Here is a 19,149-nt window from a genome sequence, read left to right on the forward strand (position 1 = left end):
GGCTGCTGGTCCCTGGGCAGAGGGGAGGGTCTCCAAGGGTCCTGGCTCCCAGGCCGCCCAGCACATGACTCAGCAGGTCTGCCAGGCCCAGAGGAGGCCGCAGGGCCTGGCGGGCCGCGCGGAGCTTGCTGGGCTGCAGAGCAGGGAGGGGCTGGCCACGCAGGCGCCTGGGGCAGGGGCTAGACCTGGCCTCGGGGATCAGTGCTCCCCACGAGCCGGCCTCGCTGCGGAGGTGGCCTGCTTCGGCTCCACCCGCACACGCAGGGCCTTTCCCGCCGGGCCGGCCCGAGGCCTGCGCGTCCGGGGCAGCCTGCCCGCCTGCGGGGCGCTGAGCCCCGCTTCCTCCGGGCCAGCCGCCCTCTCCGAGCCCCGCTGGTAGAGAGCTCCGGGCCCGCCCTCTTCCAGGGCCCTCGCTGCGTCTGCGCACCCTTCGGCCCATTTCCTCCCACTGTCTCTCTGTCCCCCGTGACAGGCCCTGCCCCGGGGTGGGGAGTGACACGGAGCCGCTGCCTCCGCTGCCGCTGCCTCAGAGGCTGGGGGGCGGCCTGACCAGGATGGGGGCCAGAGCCCCCAGTCTGCCTCAGGCGTTCCCGCAGAGCTGTGTGCCCCGCCAGGCAGCCCTGCCTGAGGCCTTCCCCCCCCACGCCCCCACCTGCCTCAGCTGCCCCTCCTCCTGCTAGGGCTGACCCGGTCTCCATCACCCTTCCGCCGAGTGCGCAGTGCCGGGTGTGTGTGTCTTGCTTCCACACACCTCACGCCAGCACTGCCCCTCCCGCCCCTCCTGTCCGCCCCCTGGGCTCTCTGGGCCTCGGTAGGTGGGCCCAGAGCTTCAGGATGGGGAGACTCCAGGGAGGAGCAGGCAGGCCTGGCGAGGAGGAACCAGCGGCAGGAGAGGGCGGGATGCCCCAGACTCCGGGGGGGGGGGGGGCAGCGGTGCCCTCTAGGCTCCCCGTGGGCGAGCTGAGGCGGGTGGGGCCGCCCTTGGCCCTTCGATGCAGGCAGGACGGGCGGCCCCTGGACCCTCAGCTCGAAGGCTCTGGCGTCCCCACGCGCTGGCCCGCGGGGCGCGGGCGTGACTCACTCTCCACCGCTCAGCGCCTCCGCTCTTCCTGTAAGCTGGTGGCACCGCTTCCCGGGGCTGTAACGGCTGGAAGGCGGCCCCCAGCGCCTGGCACAGGACGTGCTCATTAAAAGCAGCTGCTGGGTTAACTTCTTGTGATCCTGACCTGGCGCGGCCCGCGCACAGGTCCCGGGAGCCTCTGGCCGTGAGGGAGAGCAGGCCGTTGGGTGTGGGGGGTGCGCCCCCTTCCTGCCCTCAGACCCTCTCCGGCCCCGTCCCTCTGCAGGTCCTGACTCCTCTACCCCCCTGGCCGGGCCGGGCTGCGCCGGCGGTGGAGCCTGGAGCAGGGCCAGGTCACTCCTCCAGCTCGTGCGCTGGGAACCGCCCTGCCCCCCCCTCCTCCCCCCTTCCCAATGCGGGTGGCCCGCCCCGCGGCTCCCTGTAAAAACCACAGTCGCAGCAGCTAGCTAGATCAAACGTCGCACACACCACCCAGGACCGCGCAGACCGCACCATGGCCGGCAAGGGCTGGCAGGACCTGAAGCAGCAGGTGGAGGGGACTGCCCAGGAGGCAGGTGAGAGGCGCTCAGCCTGGGCGTTGGCGGGTGCGGCTGGGTGCTCGGAGCAGGGTCTGCCCAGGAGGGGAAGCTGGTAGGGGGCTCAGGCTCCAAGCCCGTCCTCCCCTGCGAAGCGGGCCTGGCAGGACACCCACCCTGACAGCCGGGAGCCGGGCTGCACTTTGGGGATTGCTGGAGCCCACGGGGAGGCCCCGCGGGGCCCTTGGGGCGGGTGAGAGGGCACTGCCACCCGAGCCTGCCTCTGCCACCCGCTCAGCACACAGCCCGATGGGATGGTGGCACCGACCTCCCTGGGCTTTGTTCTGAGTTTTCCTCTCCCTGAAAGTTTTCCTTTCTTTTCAATATTCAGCTGGAGGACCCCCCCCCCCCCCCCCCAGCAGAGCAGGTCCCAGCCTGGTTGCTCTGCCTCAGCTATTGACTGCTCTGGCTGAGGTCACAGCCAGGGAGGGGGCGGGGAGAGGCCTGTGAGGGACCGGCACCGTGTCAGCTCATCTTCCCTGGGATGACGGCTCCGTCCGCTCCAGGCCCTCCTGCAGTCTCACCACGGCTCACCCACCCGCTCCCACCAGCGCCCGGGAGCCTCCTTCTGCGGGCCCTCCTCTGCACCCCACTTATCTGCAAGCGGGGTGCAGGGCTTGCTTTGGCCTGGCTATGTCACACACACCCGGGGTGTGGGAAGGCAAGCCCTGTCCTGTTCAGAAGCAAGGAGGAGTCAGATCCCTGGAGGCCGGAGCCAGCCGTCTGCCCGCAGAGGCGCTGGGCACACAGGCCCGCAGGCCCCATAGACCCCGCAGGCCCCGCAGGCCCCGCAGGCCCCACAGGCCCCGCTCTGGTCAGAGAAGGGGCCTGGCCGGCGGTTCTGCCTCCGGCTGCACTCTGCCTCAGCTGCCGGCCGGGCAGCACTGGCACGGTCAGCGGGGCCCCCTCGGTGGAGGCACAGAGAGGAGGTGGGGAGGGCCCTGAGGAAGGAGAGACCCCGATGCTCTCAGGGCGGGAGCCCGGGCATCTGGGGGCTCTTACAGGGGCAGGGCTCTTCCTGGACCAGGCCCAGCAGCCATAGCCCAGAGCCATCTCCAGCCCGCCCGCCCGGCCCCGCCCGCCTTCCTGTGCGCCTCCTGGGTTGGGTGGGAAGCAGGCCAGCGGGAGGAGCCAGGGTTATAAATAAACAACACCCAGAGGCGTGGAAGCCGCTCCGCCTCAGGGCTGGGGGCCTTGGTCAAGGGGCTTTACTTCCCTTGATGGCATCCGTCCCTCGGGCCTGGAGGACGGGCTACTCCGGAGCACAGATGGCGGGGGGGGGGTGGCAGGGGGGGTCCCTGTGGTCCATGGGCCTCAGCAGGGCCTAAAGGTACATCTTACATCTCTCTGTTTCAGTGACTGTGACGGGAGCAGCAGCCCAGCAAGTGGTGGATCAGGCAGCAGAGGCTGGGCAGAAAGGTCTGGGGCTGGGGGCTGGCTGGGGCCAGGCTGGGCGGAGGGCAGGAGGGTGGGCAGAAAGGACTGGGGCTGGGGCCAGGCTGGGCGGAGGGCAGGAGGGTGGGCAGAAAGGGCTGGGGGCAGGCTGGGCAGAAAGGGCTGGGACTGGGGCCGGGCTGGGCGGAGGGCAGGAGGGTGGGGCCGGGCTGGGCGGAGGGCAGGAGGGTGGGGCCGGGGCCGGGCTGGGGCCGGGCTGGGGCCGGGCTGGGGCCGGGCTGGGGCCGGGCGGAGGGCAGGGGGGTGGGCAGAAAGGGCTAGGGCCGGGGCTGGGGCTGAGGGCAGGGGGTGGGGCTGGGGCCGGGCTGGGCGGAGGGCAGGGGGGTGGGCAGAAAGGGCTGGGGCCGGGCTAGGGCTGGGGCTGGGGCTGCGGCTGGGGCTGGGCCGGGCTGGGGCTGAGGGCAGGGGGTGGGGCAGAAAGGGCTGGGGCCGGGCTGGGGCTGGGGCCGGGGCTGGGCCGGGCTGGGGCTGAGGGCAGGGGGTGGGGCTGGGCCGGACTGGGCGGAGGGCAGGGGGTGGGGCTGGGGGCGGGCTGGGGCTGGGGCTGGGCCGGGCTGGGCGGAGGGCAGGGGGTGGGGCTGGGGCCGGACTGGGGGGGCGGGCTGGGGGGAGGGCAGGGGGTGGGGCTGGGCCGGGCTGGGCGGAGGGCAGGGGGGTGGGCAGAAAGGGCTGGTGCCCGGCTAGGGCTGGGGCTGGGGCCGGGGCTGGGCCGGGCTGGGGCTGAGGGCAGGGGGTGGGGCTGGGGCCGGACTGGGGCTGGGGCTGGGGCTGGGCCGGGCTGGGCGGAGGGCGGGGGGTGCGCAGACCCAGCACCCCTCTCCTCGGAAGCCCCGCTGCCCACATGCATCCTGGAAGGGGGCCTGCCTCCCCGGTTCCCGTGCCTCACCCTCTCCTCTCCTCCCCCAGCCATGGACCAGGTGGCTAAAGCGACCCAGGAGACCGCGGACAAGACGGCCAGCCAGGCCTCAGAGGCCTTCTCCGGCTTCGGGAAGAAGATGGGTCTCCTGAAGTGACAAGGGGCCGGCACCCCTCCGCCCGAGCCCTGCTCCGGCGCCCCGGCATGAGGCCTCATTAAAGCCGTGCCCCGAGCCTGTGTCCGCGTCCTTCCTCCGCCCGGCCCTGGGCAGAGCCCACACCAGGCCCCTGTGCCCCTGTGCCCGAGTCCTTCCTCCGCCCGGCCCTGGGCAGAGCCCACACCAGGCCCCTGTGCCCCTGTGCCCACGGGGCTGCCGTCCTGGCACCCGAGGCTCCTCACAGCAGGCTCAGCCCAGCAGCCGCCCCCTGAGGAGGGGACACTCGGCCCCAGGTCCTGGGGGGGGGCTCAGCTCTGGGAACTGCTCTCCCATAGTGCCTGGCACGGGGCACCCCTGGGCACGGGAAATCCTGGGAATGGGGCACCCCTGGGCACAGAGCACCCCTGGGCAAGGGGCACCTCTGGGAATGGGGCACCCCTGGGAATGGGGCATTCTGGGAATGGGGCACCCCTGGGAATGGGGCATTCTGGGAATGGGGCACCCCTGGGAATGGGGCATTCTGGGAATGGGGCACCCCTGGGCAAGGGGCATCCTGGGAATGGGGCATTCTGGGAATGGGGCACCCCTGGGAATGGGGCATTCTGGGAATGGGGCACCCCTGGGAATGGGGCACCCCTGGGCAAGGGGCATCCTGGGAATGGGGCATTCTGGGAATGGGGCACCCCTGGGCAAGGGGCATCCTGGGAATGGGGCATTCTGGGAATGGGGCACCCCTGGGAATGGGGCATTCTGGGAATGGGGCACCCCTGGGAATGGGGCACCCCTGGGCACGGGGCATCCTGGGCAAGGGGCACCCCTGGGAATGGGGCACCCCTGGGAATGGGGCACCCCTGGGAATGGGGCATTCTGGGAATGGGGCACCCCTGGGCAAGGGGCATCCTGGGAATGGGGCATTCTGGGAATGGGGCACCCCTGGGAATGGGGCACCCCTGGGCACGGGGCATCCTGGGCAAGGGGCACCCCTGGGAATGGGGCACCCCTGGGAATGGGGCACCCCTGGGAATGGGGCATTCTGGGAATGGGGCACCCCTGGGCAAGGGGCATCCTGGGAATGGGGCATTCTGGGAATGGGGCACCCCTGGGAATGGGGCATTCTGGGAATGGGGCACCCCTGGGCAAGGGGCATCCTGGGCCCGGTGCCCCTTGGAGACCTGGGCTCTGGAGCTCGCCGACCACGCCCAGTCCCAGGACCGGGCTTCTGGGCCTCCCACCAGCCCCGCCCCGCCCCACGGGGGGTGGGGGGTGTGCCGGCTTCTCGGGCTGTGTGTGTGCCGCCCGCGGGGTGTTTGTGCCGGATTCCCGGGGTGTGTGTGTGCCGCCCGCGGGGTGTGTGTGTGCCGGATTCTGGGGCGGTGAGTCAGCCTGGCTGGGACCGGGAGCCCCGCCCTGGACTTGTTTGCGGCGGGAGGAGCCGCCCTGGGACCTCGGTGCCTCCGCGGGGCGCGGCCCCCGGCGCCTGCCGCCTGCGCCCCGGTCCTTGGCCCGCCCCCCCTCGTGCCCGCGCCCCCCCCCCCCCGCACGTGCCCGCGTGCGTGAGGCCGGCGGCTGCCCGGGCCGCCCAGCGGGGCTCCTGCCGCCGCGTCACCCCCCCCCCCGCCCCCGCGCCCTCTGGGGGCAGGAGCCGCCCACATCCCCGGCCTCGGGTCTGGGAAAGGAGGGGACGCCGTTCCTCGGATGCAGCTTGGACGGGGCAGCCTGAGGTGACGCCCTGCTGGGCCTCTCCCTTCCCCTCGGGCCAGGCGCCCCACCCTCACCCCAAAGCCCCTGGTCTGCAGAAGGGACCGGCTGGCCGCTCCCGCCCAGGCGCCTGGGCAGGCTGGGCTGCCCCCAGCGTCTGGGGGGGGGGGGGGCAGGAGGGAGGGGGGAGCCGGGGCGGGAGAGGACAGTTGGGGAAGGGGGGGCTGAGCCTGTGGCCCCCACGTCTTTTCTGGTGACTCCTGGAGAAGTCCCAATTGGCTGAACGATCTGTCTTCATCCGGCTTTTTAGAGGGCCAGGGGACTTCTGGGAAAGGTTTTTCATAATAAAAAAGAAACAAAACCGGAAGAAGCAGCCCAACCTGCAGCTTGGGTGAGCGCCCTGACTGGGAATCAAACATGACCCTTCCGCGCAGGGAGGATACGCAGATCAACTGCGCCAGCCTGGCCAGGGCTCCACTGCATTTTCGTGGCTGGAAATGACGCTTCAAACTGTGGCAGCCACTTGTAACCACAGAGGAACAAGCCCGAGGAAACGCCAACTTGCTGGTTAGGACAGAGCAGAACTACAGAAAGAACCTGGGTTCCGCTTCCTTTATTCAGTCCCTGAACCAATCTTGCAGCTGCCTCATGCCAGGTGAGAGGACCGGTGTCCTCCTCTGAGCCACTGTGCCAGGCTTCCTGCTGCAAACAAAATCCCCGCCCGCCTTCCCTGTCAGTCCCAGGCCGCTCCTGCTGCCGCAGGGCTGCACATGCTGGCTTGTTTTTCGGTCTGGAATGCTCTCCATTCTCCCTCTGAATTACCCTTGTCCGGGCGGCTCCTACTCTTTCACCCTCTGGTCCCTGTCTGCCCCCAGCCCCCCCACCCCCCCCACCCCCCCACGCGCGCGCGCGCGCACACACACACACTCAGAATGGTCGACCACATACACTCACAGCCCACGCTTCCTTTCCAGTTATACTAAACAGTCACTTTCTTGTGTGCATCTCTGTGACGATTGTCCATGTGGCTGCAAGCAAGGCTCTTCTACTGACTGGAGCACGCCCTGCCTGGACTGGTGTCCGGTACCATCTGCTGAACTAACACAGGCGCGGCTCCTTTGGCTCACTTACTGAATGGCCTGAGCTCACCTACTGTCAGGTTCACAGTGGTGCCACTCCGGGCAGCCCTTCCACTCTGCCCCCACCCCGTGCAGCCGGCGCTCCATGCACCATGCGAATGCCTGTGTCTGTGTCGCCCAACGCGGAGTCTGAGGAGGAGTCCAGGTCCCACTTGTCTTTTGCCCCAGGTCTGGAACACAGTGGGCAGGCGCCCAGGGAGCCCGTGAGAGCCTGTGGGAGCCCAGGCCTGCCTCCAGGAGGCTGAGGAAGCTAGTTGAGCCCAGATCAGCTGAGAAAGAGAACACTGTGGCCACCATACCTGTGGGGTCTCAGTCAAGTCTCCAATGATGGATTCTTTGATTACCAATCCCCCCAAATAATTCTTAATTCTCCAAAGTCCAGTTCCCCAACTGGCAAAACACAATCACTAGCATCACATTTTGGTTCCACTTGACTTCTCAGCTCTGATTCCCAGTGGGTTATAGACAGAGAGAAACCAGCTGCAAACAGGATGGGCTTCACAGGAACCCAGCCCAATAAACGTAGCCAACCACAAAGAAGAAATCAACGTATAGCAGACCAAATAGTGTAATACTAGAGGCCCGGTGCATGGGATTCGTGCGCCGGTGGGGCTGTGTGGCCTGGGGGTGTCCAGAGGAGGTGGCAGGGTTTGAGGAGGAGGAGCCTGAGGGGAGGAGGTGCTGATCGCAGCCCGGGTTCCTGCCCATTGGCCCCGGCTCACGTGGGAGAGCCGCTCATCGCAGTCAGCCAGCGGAGCAGCACTCCTGTGGGAGCGCACTGACCACAAGGGCAGCTCCTGTGTGAGTGTCCACGCCCTGGTGGTCAGTGCATGTCATGGCGACTGGTCAACCAGGAGCCGCATCCCCAGCATGTTGCGAAGACAGCGAGCTTCACATCTGTGATCACCATGATGAACTGGGCATGCCTCTGACACAGCTGTGCAGAAGCTCAAGCTAGCAATGAGCTCTTCTTAATTTTACCTTAAATGGCCGGGACCGGTTTGGCTCAGTGGATAGGGCGTCGGCCTGCGGACTGAAAGGTCCTGGGTTCGATTCCGGTCAAGGGCATGTGTCTTGGTTGCGGGCGCATCCCCAGTGGGGGGTGTGCAGGGGGCAGCTGATCGATGATTCTCTCTCATCGATGTTTCTAACTCTCTATCCCTCTCTCTTCCTCTCTGTGAAAAATCAATAAAATATATTAATTTTACCTTAAATGATTTGCTCTATTCCATTGCTTGCCTTTCTTCTTTGGGAACTCCAATTATAGGCATGCAGTCTATTTTATTTTATTTTATTTTATTTTATTTTATTTTATTTTATTTTATGAAGTCTCTTTTACCTGGTTTCCACGTCTGACACTTTTACCAAACATTGTGTATCTCTTTAATATGATTCCTTTCCTTCCTCTTTTCTATTTTATTCTTTTCCTTTCCTTTCCCCCCTCTCTATTCATAGGCACTTACTGTGGTTGCTTGTAGTTTAGCCTTCATTTCTAAAATGGCTTATTTTACCTTTATTCTTCTATTTTACTCCTGAGAGATGTAAGTTCCTGTTCTGCCCAGTCAGATGTCTGCCCTCATATCCCATAACTCTGGTGTTTTACAGTCTTCCTAATGCTATATTAAGTGTCTTTAAGAAAAAAACATGAGGAATCAAGATGGCAGCTTAGGTAAAAACTGGTACTCACCCCCTACCACAACCACATCAAAATTAAAACTAAAATACAGAACAATTATCATTAAGAACCACCTGAAATCTGGCTGAATGGAAGTCCACCAACTATAGAAGTAAAGAAGAGAGCACATTGAGACTGGTAGGAGGCAAGGAGGCATGGAAAAGGCTAGTCCAACACCCACATGTGGCCACATATCCTGGGAGGGATATCTCCAAAGCCTCCCATGAGAAGCAAGGGGTCCTAGCTCCACACCAGACCTCCAGCCCAAGGTTCCAGAACTGGGAAGGGAAGTCCTTGTAACTTTGGGCTGTAAAAACCAGTAGGGATTGTGGCTGAGTGACAAGGAAGCTGCTGGAGTCCCAGGTGTTCCTCTTAAAGGGCCTGTGCACAAACTTACATGGTCTGTTTCCTCTGAGCTCCAGCACTGGGTGGTGGCTTTGGTGGAATCCAGGGACATATGGAGACAAACTGAGCTTTACTGTTCACTCCATCCTGGTGATTCCCTGAGACCCTGCCCCATTCAATTTTCAGTCCCACCCAAGATGTTTGCAGCAGTTTTTCCATATGAATGGCCTGTCCTGGCTCAGGCTTTAGACTTTGTTAAAATGTCTCAAACAGGTAGCAGCTGGCATCAGTGTGCCCCAAACCTATCAATAAAAGACCCAAGACCCAGCACTAGCACCAGCCTGCCTTGCTTCACAGCTGGGCCTCACCTGGGCACTTTCTTGCCCAATACAAGTAACAACCAACTGCAGATCTCTCTGTAGCTCCTGCTGGGTGGCCCTAGATAGTGGCTGATTCTCTATCTCCTGGGAAGCCCCAGAGCCAGTACACCCGGTGGACAGCTTCAGACTATATCAGATTATAACTCTACACATCCACAAGTGACACACTCAGGGGGCAAAATCAGTGAGCATCAAAGCCCCACTAAAGCAAGTCCTACTCCATAGGGGTGTCTCCTACATAGAAGTTCTTCCATTGTAGATGCAGCTGGTCCTCACAGCCTATTGGCCTGGAGGTCAATTCCCCCCAGTGGCAATAAGTCTCCACTACAACAAGACTGTGTACACAGCCCTCACAGGGGTGCACCTAGAATGCCCAGCTCAGGTGATAGGGGAGGCTGAGCCCTGGGCGCTACCAGACAACCTAATACATAAGGCCACTCTACCAATCCCAGGAGACATAGCAGTTCTACATAATATATAGAACAAGCACAGGGAAGCAGACAAAATGCGGAGACAAAGAAACAGGTCACAAATGAAAGAAATGGAAGCAAGCAAACTACTGGATATAGAGTTCAAAACAATGTTTATAATGTTACTTAAGGATCTTAGTGAGAACTTCAAAGTACTTAATGAGAGCTTTAAGGGACTTAGTGAGATTTTCAAGGATCATAGTGAGATTGTCAATGACATAAAAAAGGACCAGTCAGAAATTAAGCATACACTAACTGAAATATAGAATAATTTACAGGGATTGAACTGTAGAGTGGAGGATTCTGAGAATCAAATCAATGATTTGGAATATGAGGAAGCAAAAAACACCCAACTGGAAAAGAAAAAAGAATCCAAAAATATGAAGATAGTGTATGGAACCTTTGAACAACTTCAAGCATACCAACATTTGCATTATGGAGGTACCAGAAGGTGAAGAGAAACAGCAAGATATTGAAAACCTATTTGAAGAAATAAAGCCAGAAAACTTCCCCCACCTGGTGAAAGAAATAAACTTACAAATCCAGGAAGTGCAGAGAGTCCCAAAGAGGCCTACACCAAGGCACATTACAATTAAAATGCCAAAGGTTAGCCGAAACCGGTTTGGCTCAGTGGTAGAGCGTCGGTCTGTAGACTGAAAGGTCCCAAGTTCGATTCCGGTCAAGGGCATGTACATTGGTTGTGGGCACATCCCCGGCAGGGGGTGTGCAAGAGGCAGCTGGTTGATGTTTCTCTCTCATCGACGTTTCTAGCTCTCTATCTCTCTCCCTTCCTCCTCTCTGTAAAATATCAATAATATATATATTTTAAAAATGCCAAAGGTTAAAGACAAGGAGAGAATCTTAAAGGCAGCAAGAGAAAAGCAGTTAGTTATCTATAATGAAGCACCTATATGACTGTCAGCTGATTTCTCAACAGAAACTTTGCAGGCCAGAAGGGAGTGGCAAGAAATAGTCAAAGTGATTAAAAGCAAGGACCTACAACCAAGATTACTCTACCCAGCAAAGCTATCATTTAGAATTGAAGGTCAGATAAAGAACTTCACAGACATGAAAAAGCTAAAGGTGTTCATCACCACCAAAACAGTATTACATGAAATGTTAAAGGTATTCTTGAAGAAGAAGAAGAAGAAGAAGAAGAAGAAGAAGAAGAAGAAGAAGAAGGAGGAGGAGGAGGAGGAGGAGGAGGAGGAGGAGGAGGAGGAGGAGGAGGAGGAGGACAGGGAGGAGGAGGAGGAGAATACAAACAATATACCTATCAACAATTGAATCTAAAATAAAAATAAATGAACAAGAAATCTAATGAGCAAAATAAACTGATGAATAAAATAAAATCAGAGGCATGGAAACATGGAACAGAAGGAGGAATCTCAGAGAAAGAGGTGAGGGGCTTATGGGAAGAGGTTAACCAAAAATCTTATATGCATCACATATGGAAACAGACAATAGTATGGTGAAGGCCTGGGGGTGGCGGATGGAGTTGGTTAAAGGGGTCAAAGGGGGAGGGGAGGACACCTGTAATATTCTCAGCAATAAAGATTTTTTTAAAATAAAAAATAAAAAACTAGATACCAATTGCTTAATAACTGGTCTTTTTTAGAACTAAAATTCCCATCACAAGAAAAAATCCTGTGTTCCTGCCCTGCCTCCCCCCCCCCCCCAATAAAGTGACTGAGGAATGTGATTAGCAAATAAAAAAGAAAAAAAATGTTACGTTAGAATTCAATTCATAGTAAGCAATCATTTTCATGTGATTCTTTTTTTTCCCAACAAGATGGATTCTGCGTCTTAGAACATCAAAAATAACATTTACAGCATGGGAACCATAATACAAAGTACAGCCTGACAATGCTTTTTTTTAGATCGCCAAAAATAGGGTTCTACGAAAAGGAACTGTAACAACAAATGCACAGCTGCAAATGTTATTTTGCCATCAATATCAATTCCCTCTCAAATATTTTGCAGTTTCCCAGCCCAACTAAAATTTGTTGGACAGAGTTGCTCATTCTCATCAAAAGAATGTACGTTTGCAAAAACAGTTTTGCTTAGTGCTAACGACTAAAAGATGTGGTTATTGCCAACAGCTCCACGTCTACTGAAACAGCCTAATCTACACACAGGCCCATGACCGTCCCGGAGCTTAGCCGCTCTCCTCCCCCGCCGCCGCAGGAGGCGTCCCGGGGCGAGGGTCAGAGGTTGGAGGCGGTCAGGCACCAAGGAAGTCCTGCTTTCCAGAGGTAACTCAGTGTGTAACAGCTCAGGTGGCTGGGCCTGTCCTGCCAGAGGCGCCTGGGGTGGCATCGCCTCCGTCATCTCCCCGGTTCCGCGCTGGGGACCGAGAGCGCAAAGCCCGGCAGTGGGCTGCTCTTCGGAGCCACCCGAACTTGACCGAGTGGCCCGGGGTCCTGGTGCTGGCACGTGGCCCCAGGCAGCGACCACAGGCGGGCCCTGGGCAGAAGCCTGAGAGTACGTGTGCGGAGCCTCCGATTCTTCTCAGAAAGGCCATCTGCCCAGGAACTTTGGAAGAAGCACGATCGATCAGCTGCAGCAAGTGCTGTGCCCGGTAATGTAAGAGGGAGCGGCGTGGTCGCCGGAGGGTCGCTGTCAGGCTCCAGCTCCAGGACTGCATCCGCCCCCTTCGGAGCTGCAGCATCCGCTCCTCCGCTGGGAGGAAGGGCCGGGAGGACTGCCAGAGGCTGCCGATCCGGCTCAGCCTCCGGCCTCTGGCCTCCGGCCTCTGGGGCTGGTTGTCCTGTGGTCGCCGGCCGTTCCGTGGCTGGGGTTCAACGAAGGTGGGCTTGGGAGAGCGCCCCCTGGTGCCCATTAGTGCTTGTGTTACTTGCCTTAATCAGAAGTCCCCTTTTTATACTTACAATAATTTGTTCGTATGGACACAGCAAAACCAATGGGAGAGTTGTTGGGGGTCGTACCCTGGGTTCAAAATAAGACCACCGGAGGCTTATGATTTATTAAAAAAAGCAGGCAAGAATTTTATTGAAATATCTGGCCAGGGCAGCTGCAAGAGCACCACACGCAGGCGGACTCCACATGACTGCACCGCTCAGGGGCAGGTAGTTCTTTTTAAAGGTTCTGAGAAGGAAAACCCCCATTCTGTAACAAATTGTTGTTTGGAATTTTCTGCTGTTCTTCCTAGATATGTTGCTTTCTATCAATAGTTTGCTTTAGCCCGTTTGAAGAACGATGAAGACAAACCTAGCTGTCTGACCTTGCAGGCCAGAGACCAGATATGCCCACAATCTCAACACCATGCCAGGTGCATTTTTTTAATTGGACAGAACAGCATTGTTTTCAAGGCCAGCATCAAGATAACCACTAAGTGTACATAGGGCTGGCTCTTTAATGAAAAAGAAAGTTCTGCCTGTCACCTTGCTTAGAATTTGAATTCATCCTATTTCAAGAGTGTAATCAAAGATTATTCTTTTTTAAAATATATTTTTATTGATTTCAGAGAGGAAGGAGAGGGAGAGAGAAACATCAATGCTGAGAAACTGATCTGCTGTCTCCTGCACGCACCCGGGCCTGTACCCCCACCGGAATGGAACCCGGGACCCTTCAGTCCGCACGTCGAGGCTCTATCCACTGAGCCGAACCGGCTGGGGCTCAAAGGTTATTCTTGGCCCATCTGCCCTCCCCCCCCGCCGGCTCCCCCCGCGGCTCCCTGGGCGGGGGGAGGGGGGACGCACTGCGCACTGAGTGCGGACCCTGCGCGATGGGCCGGCGGGGCGGCAGGGCGTGCCGCTCGCTCCTCCGTGGGCTCCGCGGGACTCGGCCTGGCTGTGGCTCCGTCTCTTCGCGCCGCTTTCCTCACCGCGGCCGCACCCTCCTCCCTCCTCCATCGGGGCGGTGCCGGGATCCCACCGGCCGCGCCTTCCTCGGCCGGAGGCTCTGGGCGCGGAGCCGGCCCCGCTGCCTCCTCGCCGCCGCCAGGGGGCGACGCCTGGGCTCCTCCCGCCGCCTCCCCCCGCCGGGCCGCCGCTGGGACCCGGCGGCGCAGAGGAGACGCGGCTCCGCCCCGCCTCGCGCTTCCCGCCGGCTCCGGGGAGACTGGTGGCTCCTCCGCGCCCCGCGGTGTCCACACTCCGAACAGCGTGTTTTCAGCGCGGGGGGCCCTCCGGGGGCTCTCCTGTGCCCCGCCTCCCGGCGGGCAGAGCGGGCGGGGGAGCCCCTCGGGGGCTCTCCTGTGGGTGCCCCCCCCCCCCCGGCGGGCAGAGCGGGCGGGGGAGCCCCTCGGGGGCTCTCCTGTGCCCCCCCCCCCCGGCGGGCAGAGCGGGCGGGGGAGCCCCTCGGGGGCTCTCCTGTGGGTGCCCCCCCCCCCGGCGGGCAGAGCGGGAGGGGGAGCCCCTCGGGGGCTCTCCTGTGCCCCGCCCCCCCCTGCCGGCGGGCAGAGACCCGGAGTGGAAGGGTCCACAGGCCTTCACCGCCGGGCGGGCGAGGGCGCGGCCCGGGGGGGGGGGGGGGGGGGGGGGGGGGGGGGGGCGCGGCCGGGGAGGGCCCTCGGTCGCCAGCGCAGGCTGCACGACTGTGGCTGCACCGACATCAGAGATTCAATCAGCACCAGAGGCCGCCGCGGTTGCGCCAGCTGGCTCACCGGCAGAGCGCCTTGAAATGGGGATGGAAAGGACAGCCTCGGAGAACAGGAACCGTCAGCCATTCCTTACCATTTTCAGGTGCTGTGCACCCACAAGCTTGAATGCGCTGTACTTTTTAAAAAATTTATTATTATTATTATTATTATTATTATTATTATTGTTTTTTGCTTTAGGCTGCTTATAGTCTTCAAGCCCCACTTGACTCGGAGTCCCCTCTAGACATGGTTTGTCTGTTTGCCCTAAGCCAGCAAAGCAGGTGCTGCTGCCTCTGCCCTTTCTTTTTGTAAAGTGCTGAGCTCTATGGGCCTGGCGGCTGGTAGGCTTGTTTACACGCATCACCCCAAACACGTGGGTGATTGCCTTGTGACGTTAGGAGGCTGTGAGGTCACTAGGCAACAGGAATCCATCGGCTCCATTACCGTCTGGGGACCATCACCATACGTGGCCGGTCATTTGCTGGAATGTCATATGTGGTGTATGACTGTATTGACTGGATTCTCTAAGGCTAGAGGCAGAAAATAACTACATAAACCTGTAATTTAGACAGGAAATGAGTTTCTCACAGGATTGTGGGTCAGCAGCTCTGAACCAATATTTATACTACCCCTTATCCATGGAGGGTGTGCTCCAAGAGCCCGCCCCCTGGATGCCTGCAACCGCAGGGAGCATTAAACTCTAGTGTGCGATGTCCTTCCTACACAAACACCTTTTCACTTAGACTCTATGGCTTCTCTTTGGCACATTCTAATTGCCAGGACCAGTGCTCTTCATGGATACGCATGGTGCCACATCTCATCATGCTACGCACAACAGCATACAATTTTTAAAATATATTTTATTGATTTTTTTTTTTTTTTTTTTTTTTTTTTTTTTTTTTTTTACAGAGAGGAAGAGAGAGAGAGATAGAAACATTGATAAGAAAGAAACATAGATCAGCTGCCTCCTGCACACTTCCTACTGGGGATGTGATTGCAACCATGCCCTTGACTGGAATCGAACCTGGAGCCCTTCAGGCCGCAGTCTGACACTATCCACTGAGCCAAACCAGTTAGGGCAAATAGCATACAATTTAAAACTTATGAACTGTTTTGTTTTTTTCCTGGAATTTTTCATTTAATATTTAGGACCATGGGTAACTGAAACCATAGAAATCTAAACTGTGAATAAGGTGGGGTAACTCCTGTATATACTAGAATTAAATGCATAAATAGATATAATGTAGATTATAATTATGGAGAAAGAAATTACAAATAAAGAATGGGAACTCTAAAATGAACCCAGTGGTGTTGGACTGGAATATGAGGTATCAACACATACTCATGGTTTTTAGTTATAAATACTGATAGACACTATATATATGAAAGGGTTAGCATACAGTATATATATAATTTCCCAGGTCTATCTGCTGGAAGTTCCGAGGAGCAATGGAATCAATGAGCGTCGCTGTCGCCCAAATCCTGATCTCTAATAGCATTCTCTAGTACAAGGAACCAGAGCGCCAAGGAGAAGTAGTTGACTGTGGGGCTGGAGTGGGGAAAAGACAGGATTAGCCTGGAACATCCTGTAGTGCCAGAAAGTAAGGCAATGCTAAAGCAGATTAGATAGATTGATAGATAGACATACAGCAAAAATTGGGGGGGAGGGGTTATTGAAAGAACACCGGAGACAAACTGAAGGGGTTTCTAATGGCTCAAGCTGCATTGATTTGAGCCACAAAATAAATAATGATAGTATTGTGTTTTAACCTATAGAATAAAATACTCTATTAATGAATCCAAACTGATATGAGTAACTAATGGGTTAAATGTGGAGAAGGGGCAACTTTTACTGCAGAATTCTAATTAATGTAGAAGAAATGGGAAATAGTGAATCACCACTAGGCAAATACCACAGAAATAATCATTGCACACAAGACCCACTGATGGCCCGGCCGCGTGGCTCAGTGGCTGAGCCCCGGAAACCTTCCCTCTTGAACTGCATTACCCAGGCTCCCGCAGCCTCGGCCTCCCTGGCTCAGCGAACGGGGAAACAGCAGTAGGAGGCTGGAGAGGGGAGGAGAGGGATGCACACCCTGCTCCCTCCTTGCTGGACAGGGTGTGGCGGTAGCCGCGCTCTCTGCTGGTGGCTGTAGTTCTGTCCTGTGACCCTCCAAATGCACAGCTCTCCGCAGGGTCTGTGCAGCCCCTCCCCTGCCCCAGGTCCAGGGAGGTAAGGACTCCCACTGCTGCTGGTCTCTGGCACCTCGCCCTCCCACATCCCTTCCCTTAAGTCTGTCCACACCCGTGTGAGCAGTCCCTCTCCGAGGTGCCCTCTGATTCTCACCAGGAGCCTGACTGACGTGTGGGTACTGACATGCTGGGCAAGTCCTTTGGTGACTGACATACCAAGTCTCTCGGGCTGGGCTTGGCTCCCCGGTGACTGGGAGGGTCGGTGTGTGCAGGAGATGTGGGCTCGCAATATACTCTGGGCTCAGATCCATGAAGCAGAAGCCGGAGAAGCGTAGGCAGGATGGACAACCATGAACCAGGACATCCATGACATCTCCAGTTCGATCACACAAGAAATGGTCATGCTTTGGACATAAGACGGCCCTAAGTGTTTAAGTACTGAAAACAAACAATCCCCCCGATCACTGCTATTTGAAAAATTGGCCTTCCGAGACTGGATGTAGGCAACTGGTCTTTTGCCAAAGGGTTGCTGAGCAAATTCCACACGGAGAATTAGTTAGCTCCTGCCAATGCCTGGTTCTCCCTGCCCCAGGGCTGAACTTGACCTTCTGACTCAGGACTGTGTTCCAGGGTTCCTTCCTCCACAGGGCCCAGCAGGCCAGGCCCATTCCAGGTAGGGCGGTTCCGTCCTGAGCCATCCTCGGCCTCCTCTAGGCAGGTAATGCTTCTTTTTAATTTTCTTTTTCAATTGCTTTACATTCAGTTTTACTTGGTGTTAATTTTAGGTGTCTGGGAGGTAATGTTATTCCTCTGGGAGTTGCCAGGAATCCAGCCCTGGTCAGGAGGGTCCAGGCCCGCTCCCTGCTCTCCAGTTGGAAAGTCCACCCTCAGGGAGCCACGGGCTGGGCTCCCAGAACAGGTCGGTGGTCTCAGCTGGAGCACTGGACTCGGCCTGGCCCTGTGCAGCTTGCCTCTCAAGGATTCTTGCTTTCCCCTGGTGGCATTGGGAATTTTTGGACCCAGCCTTGCCCGGAGATATAGGGCCATGGTGTGATGGAACCAGGAGGTGCGGTAAGCCCGGGGAGAGGACGTGGTGGGGCAGCAGCTGCGGGCTGTGGTGGGCGGGCTCTGGCTGGCATGGGCTCAGGTCTGCTGAGTGGCTGGGTCCTGACAGGGGCCTGTGAGGAGCCGGGAAGCTCCTGAGGAGAGGGACTGTTGAGGGTATCTCAGGGTGGGGCCTGGAGGGAAAGGTCACAAAGAGGAGCCTGCGGGGTGGGGACACAGACAACCTCAGAGCAAAGAGGACAGGGGCTCTGACGGGCCCAGGGAACGTCCCTCTGGGTCTTGGCCAGTTCCCACCAGTCATGACCGAGGAGCCCCCCACCCGAGGCGGCATTGCCCGGATGCCCTGCGCAGAACATTCTGGAACTTGGCTGTAACTGGGAGAGAACAGAGTCATCGGGCCTGCTTGTTCCCCAGGGCCCTGGCCCCCGGCCCCCCGAGTCCACAGGGCCATCATACACGGGGGCAAAAGTCGGGTTACAGTTGTGAGCACAAGGGTCTATTCTTGTATTATTATTTGTTGTTGCATTCTTTTCCATGTGAGTAGCCGGAACCCTCCTTTTGCCCCCGTCTGTGTATCTGTGAAGCTGTGAGAGTAGCAGTGTTATGTTCTTTTCTTCAGAAGACGTCTCCCCACAGAGAAACCACGATGGCGGCATAAGTAAACGTCTAACTGCAGCCTCGCACAACAATTTGAAAAATACAACTAAAATACAAAATGGACATTATCCAGAACTACAGGAAAGTTGACTGAATGGAAATTCTACAACGAGAAGGAAAGAGAAAATCAGAAGGAAAATCAGAGGAGCTGTAAAAGCCTAAGGTACAGAGACATGGTGCACACGTGGGGAGAGGACGGAGCCGGAGAAGAGGGGGCGGCTGAGTGCCTGGCTGGCGTTCCCTAGCGGGAAGGAGACAAAAGCTCTGGACTGTGCTGAGCCCCAGTTCCAGGCCAGACCCTGGGGACCCAGACTCACACGGAGGGAATCTGGGATGTAAGGCAGAAACTCAGGCAAGCGGAGAAAGGCAGAGCTCTGGAGGTGTGCACGTGAATGCACGCAGAGGACGGTCTGTGGACTGTGCCACTGGATTGCCCTAGTGAGAAGGAGACAAAAGCTCCGGACTGCACTGAACCCCACTTCCAACCCCACTCCCAACTGCACTGAACCCCAGTTCCGGGCTCACTGGGGGAGAGACTAGACTGTCTGGTAGCGGGAAAAACTTGAGGGCACCTTTCTCTCAGAGGTGCTTGCAGCGAGTACCAAAGGACACTGAGGAACACTGAGACTCAGGAACCTCATAGGGCGGGGCTGACAGGAAGCCAAGGCTGTAGGCTCCACCCTGAAACTCCGCCCCACCCAAGCTGAGCACAGAGGCTTTTGCAATTTTCCTAGTCAAATAAGGCTGTCTCCCGGCATAGACACAACTGATCCTCACAGCCAATTGGCCTGGAGGTCAGT

General features: G+C 58.1%; 1 protein-coding gene across 1 annotated transcript; it reads left to right on the forward strand.

Moving 5' to 3' along the window:
- Window positions 1–1,124: 1,124 nt before the first annotated feature.
- On the forward strand, window positions 1,125–4,199 carry ADIRF (adipogenesis regulatory factor). Its single transcript, XM_084903729.1, has 3 exons — window positions 1,125–1,635; window positions 3,013–3,075; window positions 4,018–4,199. The coding sequence occupies exons 1-3, from the start codon at window positions 1,575–1,577 to the stop codon at window positions 4,122–4,124; spliced, it is 231 nt and encodes a 76-aa protein (XP_084759855.1). The 5' UTR covers window positions 1,125–1,574; the 3' UTR covers window positions 4,125–4,199.
- Window positions 4,200–19,149: the final 14,950 nt, after the last annotated feature.

Source organism: Pipistrellus hanaki (genome assembly GCF_964339955.1).
Source record: "Pipistrellus hanaki genome assembly, chromosome: 14".
Taxonomy (NCBI): domain Eukaryota; kingdom Metazoa; phylum Chordata; class Mammalia; order Chiroptera; family Vespertilionidae; genus Pipistrellus; species Pipistrellus hanaki.